The 7,795-nt window shown below is 52.0% G+C and overlaps 1 protein-coding gene across 1 annotated transcript; it reads left to right on the top strand.

Moving 5' to 3' along the window:
- The first annotated feature begins 3,777 nt into the window (after positions 1-3,777).
- On the top strand, positions 3,778-6,192 carry LOC307210523 (uncharacterized protein). Its single transcript, XM_079966449.1, has 2 exons — positions 3,778-4,846; positions 5,748-6,192. The coding sequence occupies exons 1-2, from the start codon at positions 3,977-3,979 to the stop codon at positions 5,784-5,786; spliced, it is 909 nt and encodes a 302-aa protein (XP_079822575.1). The 5' UTR covers positions 3,778-3,976; the 3' UTR covers positions 5,787-6,192.
- Positions 6,193-7,795: the final 1,603 nt, after the last annotated feature.

The raw sequence follows: 7,795 nt of genomic DNA, 5'->3' as shown, positions 1-7,795 counted from the left end.
CAATTAACTTTCCGCTGTCCTCCCCCATTCATCTCCCCAGTGTATATTCTCCAGGGTTTGCCCAGACTGGGGTTAAATTACCGAAGCAATGGATTTTCCATTTACTTTTCAGAGAGGCAAGTAAAAACAATTTAGTTTCTCATTCTTAGGTATCACTCTCACATTCAGTTCCCAGACCATTGTTTTACCTAGTCGCTTTAATTTTGCTACTAAGTGAAGCTTTCCAAATAATTACCCTCATATTTTTTAGGTTGTTCACATAGCCCATACTTAGAAGTGGGAGCATTTTTATTTATTATTAAGATTTCAGGGACTCACAAAAAGGTAGCAGCGTAATCTGGAACAGGGTGGGGAACTGATTTCAGACTGAGGACCACCCTCCCTTCTGGGCAGCCTTCCAGGGCCACATGCGTCAGAGCCAGAGGGGAAAGTGGGCAGGGCAATGAACGCTGCTTTCCCCTTTGTCCAGTAGGGCAGTTCCTCCACACACTCATTTCTACCCTCCATGCAGGCAAGCGGGAAGTAGTAGCATCAGAGTTCAAGGACAAATTCCAACTAGGCAAAGAGGGCAGTGAATGATGTGACCCGAGCAGAGGAGGATGGCTGAGGAAGGCATGGGTCCTGAGAGGAATCCTTGGGCCCATATAAAAGGGCCCAGAGAGCTGCATTTGTCCCCTAGGCCTGAGGTTACTCATTCCTGGCTTAGATAGGCATTCCTTCTTAAATGTTATTGGTCTTCTTGAATGTTATTGGTCCAGAAAGCACATTCTGGATAGTCTGGACCAGCAGGAAGGCATTCTGTGCACAGCAGTCTAGATTACAGCTGTGCTAGGCTGTCAACTGCCCAACAATAACAGACCCTTCAAGTGTTCCTAGTTTCCAGGGATAGTCCTGGATTTACAGGAGCCATCCCAGTTTCTGATTTGATCCCGGAATGTCCTGCTTTTCCTTAGGACATCCCTATTTTCACTGGAGAAATGTTGGAGGGTATGCAATAATCCTGGAAGGTGCTAGCCACAGGAACATAATTTGCATTCGTATTCCACTTGTCCTCGCAAGTGCTCAAAGTGATGTGAATTGTTATTTCTGATCCCATTTTATCTGCATAACAACATAATTAGGTGCGGCTGATAGGGACCAGGCCAAGGTCAGCTGGTGGGCTTCATAGCCAAGCTATGATTTTAAGCCTGATTTTAAACCTGGCCCTCACCTGATAGGCAATGACCCTCTAAGGATTGTGGGAAGTAAGCAGCCAACCAACTCAGGGGTTGGTGAGCATCTCCTAGCAGTTCCAATAAAGACTATTGATCACGGCATCTGCATCCTCTTAAACAGAAAAAAATAGACATAACCTTCCACAAAACCGCCAGTTAGTTGCTAATGCACACTCCAGTCCACTGGGAATCATAATGAGCCTATTATCATTGTTTGCATTGCAACAAAATTGAAAAACTCTAGTGTAAATAAGGGCCTGCTATGCTAGTAGGGAAGATGCGGGTGGCACTGTGGGTTAAACCACAGAGTCTAGGGCTTGCCGATCAGAAGGTCGGCGGTTCAAATCCCCTCGATGGAGTGAGCTCCCATTGTTCAGTCCCAGCTCCTGCCAACCTAGCAGTTCAAAAGCACGTCAAAAGTGCAAGTAGATAAATAGAGCACCGCAACCCCAAAGTCGTCCGTGACTGGATCTAATGGTCAGGGGTCCCTTTACCTTTATGCTAGTAGGCACTGACTAGGCAAGTCATAGCAACAACATGGTCCCTGCTCCCTCTTCTTATGGCTCTTTAAAGCAGGCCTGCAGCAGACTGCCCTTCACACAGTGTGCGTTTCTGAAGCAGGGAGCCTCCTGTGGTTGTGGAGGCTCATCTCAGGTTTTCGAACCCTTCTTTTATTGAAGTTGCCATACTGATATCTCAACTAAAGGGTTTTTTCCATTCCTTGAGGCAGAACAGCAAAAGGTGCCCCCACTTCACTTCAGGGTCAAGGCACAGAAGATTCAAGGCTGGTCAAGATATTTTGGAACCTGAGGCAGAAAAGCCCACAAGGGCTTCTGCCCCATCATGGTAGTAAAATAATAATAATATAACAACGATCAATCACATAACTAAGAATCTGTCACCATTTCATGTCACCCAAAATCAGCTGTCAAACACAGCTGCCTCCCCACTGCCATTGCATCCAATGGGAAGGAAAGTCTTTTTAACATTAAACTGAAGGAATTAAAAAGGAAATGGAAAACACAGCTGACCGACCTCTACCCTGGTAGCCACCCCACCTTCCAACCTGGTTTTGGATTTGGTGGTCCATCTTCAACAACCACTCCCTTCCCTGATCATATGTGATTGCTTTGCCCAGATGCAATCCTATATATATTTTCCAGTGACTGTAAGCCCTACTGAGCACAGTGCAACTTAATTCTGAGTAAGGATGCGAAGGATTGCCCTTTTTAATATGCACTGAGTTAGGATGCATAAGGTTGCATTCTGTATTCTCAAAGCTTCCTTTCCTTTCCTTTTTTTATCATGAAAAATACATGAAACTTTGCCTCCAAACTCAGAGCTTTTCGGTACCATCACCGCAACTTCCTGGAGACAGATGCCAAAGCTGACCCACCAGTGGGTGCCAAGAACTTCAACAGCTGTCTGTGACTCTGCCTTGTTCCCCAGACAGATCACAATCACAAGATTCCTTTTTCATTTTGGTGGAAGCAAGAACGCACACACGGGAGATTGCCCCTTTGATTGAATATTACAGTGTTCGGTCTGGAAAGGCTTCATGCTAATCAGCAGCCTTTAAGAGCCTCTCTTTACTCCACCAAAGCAAGACTTGTACTTTTGGTCTTTGGTCATCAGCCACATCTGGAAGTGACACAATGTTCCTTGATTGGAGCCTTGAATGTTGGCTGTGTGCATTTTGCCCTCCTGTCAAAATGGGTCATTGTTCTTCTGATCACTTTCTCTTAGAAGCAGTAGGTGGAACACAATAATGAAACTGCCTAGGCTGAATAGCCCTTCTGTGTGTGCACTCTCTGCAGTCGGCAGCCATTAATCATCGACTACTCTGGGCTGCCATTGTGTCCATAACATGTTATTATCTGTGCCGAGGAAAAAGAATAAGAGGGAAGCTCCTGCAACGTTTCAAATTATATACTCTCCCCACCCCACCCTACCCTCCGTTTCTAGCATTATGGGAATAAATTATCCTTTGCTAGCCTTCCCCAAACTGGTGCCCTCCAGATGTTTTGGAGTGCAATTCTCATCAGCCCCAGCCAGCATAGACTGGGACTTGTGGAATGGGAATTGTGCCAGCAAACATCTGGAGGGCACCAGGCTGGGGAAGGCTGTTTAGGATGTGTCAGAAACTACTTGGTGTTGGTGGGAAGTACAACAGAATGTGGAAAGTTCAGAGGAGACATAGTGAGTCCTTCACTTCTTTTTCAGAGTTCAGGCAGAGCACATCATAGGACAATACCAGATAAGCCATTTGTTATGTACTGGGTTGAATAGGATCCAAACTGCAGCAGTCTGATTGGCCCTAGAACAATAGGATCCAAAAGGCAGCAGCCTGATTGGTCCTAGAACAATAGGATTCAGAATGCAGCAGTCTGATTGGTCCTAGAACAATGCAGCAGTATGATTGGTTGGCAGGAACTACCCAATCATGCTCCAGATAGAAGTGAATCCACAACCTGATTGGCTTACAGTAGAATTCCGGAATTAGCCAATCATGTTCAGCCCATTGTGTAAATAATGTATATAAAGCAGATACCTTGAGGGGACATTCATTCATTCCTCCTCACCACTATGAGCTGAATAAAGAGCATGAAATCACTTTGCGACTCTGAGTATATTTCACTGGCGACGAAGGTGGGATCCCGCTGAGCTGACTGCCACACACAGCACCGCAGCACCGCCACCTGCCGCACCGCTGCCTCGCACCGTGTATCCAGGCTTCAGCTCCGGGACACAAGGAACTCAGAATGGCAACCGACAGCAGCTTCTCACCGTTCAACCCAGCATCCGGAGACTGGGAAGCGTACGCCTCCCGTTTCACCTTCCTCCTAGAAGCCAAAGGGGTCACCGATGAAGAAGACGCCAAGAAGAGGGCAATATTCTTCAGCGTTTGCGGAGAGGAGACATTTGAAATTGCCCGGGCTCTCCTTGCGCCTGAAGACGTTGCTACTGTTCCATACAAAACAATAATGGAACAGCTGAAGGGGCACTTTTCGCCACAGCCCTCAGTGGTGGCTCGTCAAAATGCCTTCTATGCAAAGCGGCAAGCCCCTGGGGAAACCATAACTGGGTTTGTGACCTCTCTCCGCCAAGCCGCCCGGTTCTGCAACTTCTCAGAGCTGGAGAACATGCTTCGTGACCGCCTCGTCGGTGGCCTGAGGGATGAGAAGCTGCAACGACGCCTCTACGCTAAGAAGGACCTAACGTTCCAGGTCGCTCTGGAGGAGGCCCTGGCAACGGAAGCTGCCGAGAGGTCGACGCAAGAGGCACGGCCGAGCCAGCCATCCCAACCGAGGGTCCACCATGAAGACCTCACCGACGACTCAGGATCCAACAGGGAGGAGGTGCACCGAGTACAGCAGCGCACTCAAGCAGCCCACATACCACAGCTGCCTCGACGAGAAGGAGGGAACTGCGCAAGTTGCGGAGAAAGTCACGAGAGGAGGACCTGCCGTTTCCGCAACGCAGAGTGCAGGCAGTGCAGAAAATCGGGACACATCGCCCGGGTGTGTCGGGCTCGGCCCACCCGACGCCAGGCATCAGATGACCAATCCAAGAGCCCCAGGTCCCGGGGCCCAACGCACCAAGGCAACTCGACGGAGCTCACGGACTTCCAGGTATACCAGTTGCCCCACCCCAACGTAGAGAAAATTTATGTTGACGTACAGATAGAGGGGGCCCCATGCCGCATGGAGCTTGACACGGGTTCAACTCTATCCATAATCTCGGCAAGGACCTTAAGGAAACTGTGTCCTACTGGGGGTCCCAAACTCAGGCCGGCCCCATTCACCCTCCGGGACTTCCAGAAACGTAAGGTCCCCACAATGGGGGTGGGGACCTTCAGGGTGCAATACCGAGGGCGGACGCGGCAACTGGAATTGCTGGTGGTCAAGGGCCCCTACATTAGCTTACTGGGATTGGCATGGTTTGGACCACTGGGGCTAGCCGTCACCGGGGTGAACCACACTAGCTTACAAGTGGACGTGGACGCCATATGCAAGGAATTTCCGGGGGTTTTTGATGGGAAATTGGGACAGTATACGGGCCCCCCAATTGCTCTACAGCTTGACCCCGCAGTACGACCGGTCAGGCTCAAGGCCCGCCGGGTCCCGTTTGCCCTGAAACCCCGTATAGACGAGGAATTGGACCGGCTTGTGGAGCAAGGAGTGCTGGAGCCAGTGCCTAATGCCCCCTGGGAAACCCCAATTGTCACACCCGTCAAGCCTAATGGTTCAGTCCGCATCTGCGCAGACTACAAATGTACCATAAACAAGGCCCTTACGGCCCATGCATACCCAGTGCCAGTGGTCAGCCATGTTCTTGCCACCCTGGCTGGGTCGAAAATTTTTGGCAAGCTGGACTTGGCCCAAGCATATCAACAGCTGCCAGTAGATGAGGCCACAGCAGAGGCACAGACGATTGTGACGCACAGAGGAGCATTCAGGGTAAAGCGGCTGCAATTCGGTATCAGCGTGGCACCAGGCATATTCCAGAATCTAATGGACTCTCTACTTAAAGGGATTCCTGGCGTCACCCCCTTCTTCGATGATGTGTTGATTGCCGGGCCCACACCAGAGGAGTTTGAGGACCGCCTCCGCACCGTTCTGCACCGTTTCCAGACGGCGGGTCTCAAGGTGAAGCGGGAAAAATGTCTACTAGGAGTGCCTCAGGTGGACTTTCTTGGATTTATGGTGGACGCAGAAGGGGTCCACCCGACTGGGGACAAGGTACGGGCCATTTGTGATGCCCCAGCACCCAAGAACAAGACTGAACTTCAGGCCTTCTTGGGACTATTGAACTTTTACCATTCCTTCCTTCCCCACAAGGCGGCGGTAGCGGAGCCCCTACACAGACTCCTGGACAAGCGGGCCCCTTGGGTGTGGGGCCAGCGCCAGGAGGCCGCATTCCAGGCAGTCAAGGACTTGCTTGTCTCAAACTCGGTCTTGGCACACTTCGACGAGAGGCTGCCGGTGGTGCTAGCATGCGACGCCTCGCCCTATGGAATTGGCGCTGTCCTGGGACACCAACTCCCGGATGGAAGAGAGGTACCAGTGGCATACTTTTCCCAGACACTCAACGCAACCGAGCGGAACTACTCGCAAATCGACAAGGAGGGTCTGGCAATCGTGAAGGGAGTAAAAAAATTCCATGATTTCTTGTACGGGCGGCCCTTCACCGTGGTGACTGACCACAAGCCGTTGCTTGGCTTGTTTGCCCCTGAAAAGCAGACCCCCCAAGTGCTGTCTCCTCGCGTCCTCAGGTGGTCAATTTTCCTTGCCAGCTACCAGTATGCACTGATTCACCGTCCGGGGAAGGCGATGGGCCATGCGGACGCCCTCAGCAGGCTACCACTACCGGAAACAGGCCCCGACCCAGCACCTGCACAAGAGGTTATGAGCCTGGAGCTGCTTCCTGACCGCCCCACTCAGGCACAAGAAGTTGCACACCATTCCAAGAAAGATAGGGTCATCTCCCGGGTCCTGGACTGGGTGTGGAGGGGATGGCCCAGCAGCAGCCCCGGGCCAGAATTCGCCGGCTACACAACCCGCAAACATGAACTGTCAGCCCACAAGGGGTGCCTGTTATGGGGAAGCAGGGTCGTTGTTCCCCAGCCCCTCCGCAAAAGGGTCCTCACAGCCCTACACGAGACACACCCAGGGGTAGTAAGAATGAAGGCCCTTGCCAGGAGTTATGTGTGGTGGCCGGGGATCGACGGAGAGATAGAGGCCTGGGTCAAACACTGCCAGGCCTGCCAAGAATCCCGCCCAGATCCCCCAAGGGCCCCAGTCCAGTCCTGGGAGTCCGCCCGAGCACCATGGTCACGCCTGCATGTGGACTTCGCTGGCCCCTTTCAGGGGAAAACATTCTTCATAGTGGTGGACTCCTACACCAAATGGCTGGAAGTCGCACTGGTACCGTCCACTTCTACGTCCGCAGCCATCCGGGTACTACGCAGGCTGTTTGCAACCCACGGGCTCCCTGACACTCTCGTCTCAGACAACGGGACTGCATTTACGTCAGGAGAATTCCAAACCTTCACAACGCAGAACGCCATCCGCCACATCCGTTCGGCGCCATTCCACCCTGCCACCAATGGCCAAGCAGAACGCATGGTGCGGACCACCAAGGACACCCTTCGCCGTATGACACAAGGGGATTGGGAGTACCGCCTTGCCACATTCCTTCTAGCACAGCACAGCACCCCCAGCTCAACGACTGGCCGGAGCCCCGCTGAACTACTAATGGGTCGGCGCCTTGCAATCAGATTGGACCGCCTTCACCCCGATAGAGCTCAGGATGAGGCAGTGGTGGGGGAAGGCAAGAACCCCCGGACCTTCGAGGCTCAGGACCCAGTGTACGCAAAGAATTTTGGGGCAGGCCCAGCATGGGTACCCGCCACAGTCACCAGGGTCACTGGCCCCGTGTCGTATGAGGTGCTAACGGATGGGGGGCAATGCTGGCGCCGCCACTGCGACCAGATACGGCGACGATTCCCAGGAGAAAACCAGGAGGAGGAAAGGGCAGAGGAGTCCCAAGGGAACAGAGGGGCAGTGAGGCCCATAGAG

This window comes from Podarcis cretensis (genome assembly GCF_951804945.1).
Source record: "Podarcis cretensis genome assembly, chromosome: 2".
NCBI lineage: Eukaryota > Metazoa > Chordata > Lepidosauria > Squamata > Lacertidae > Podarcis > Podarcis cretensis.
Note: the sequence above shows the minus strand (reverse complement) of the source record. Positions and strands in the feature narration are given on the sequence as shown.

Bases quoted from the DNA above. Each gene is read 5' to 3' on its own strand.
- LOC307210523 (XM_079966449.1), top strand. From the start codon at position 3,977: ATGGCAACCGACAGCAGCTTCTCACCGTTCAACCCAGCATCCGGAGAC. The intron at 4,847-5,747 runs GTATACCAGTTG...CTCTACTTAAAG, and splicing joins CGGAGCTCACGGACTTCCAG to GGATTCCTGGCGTCACCCCC.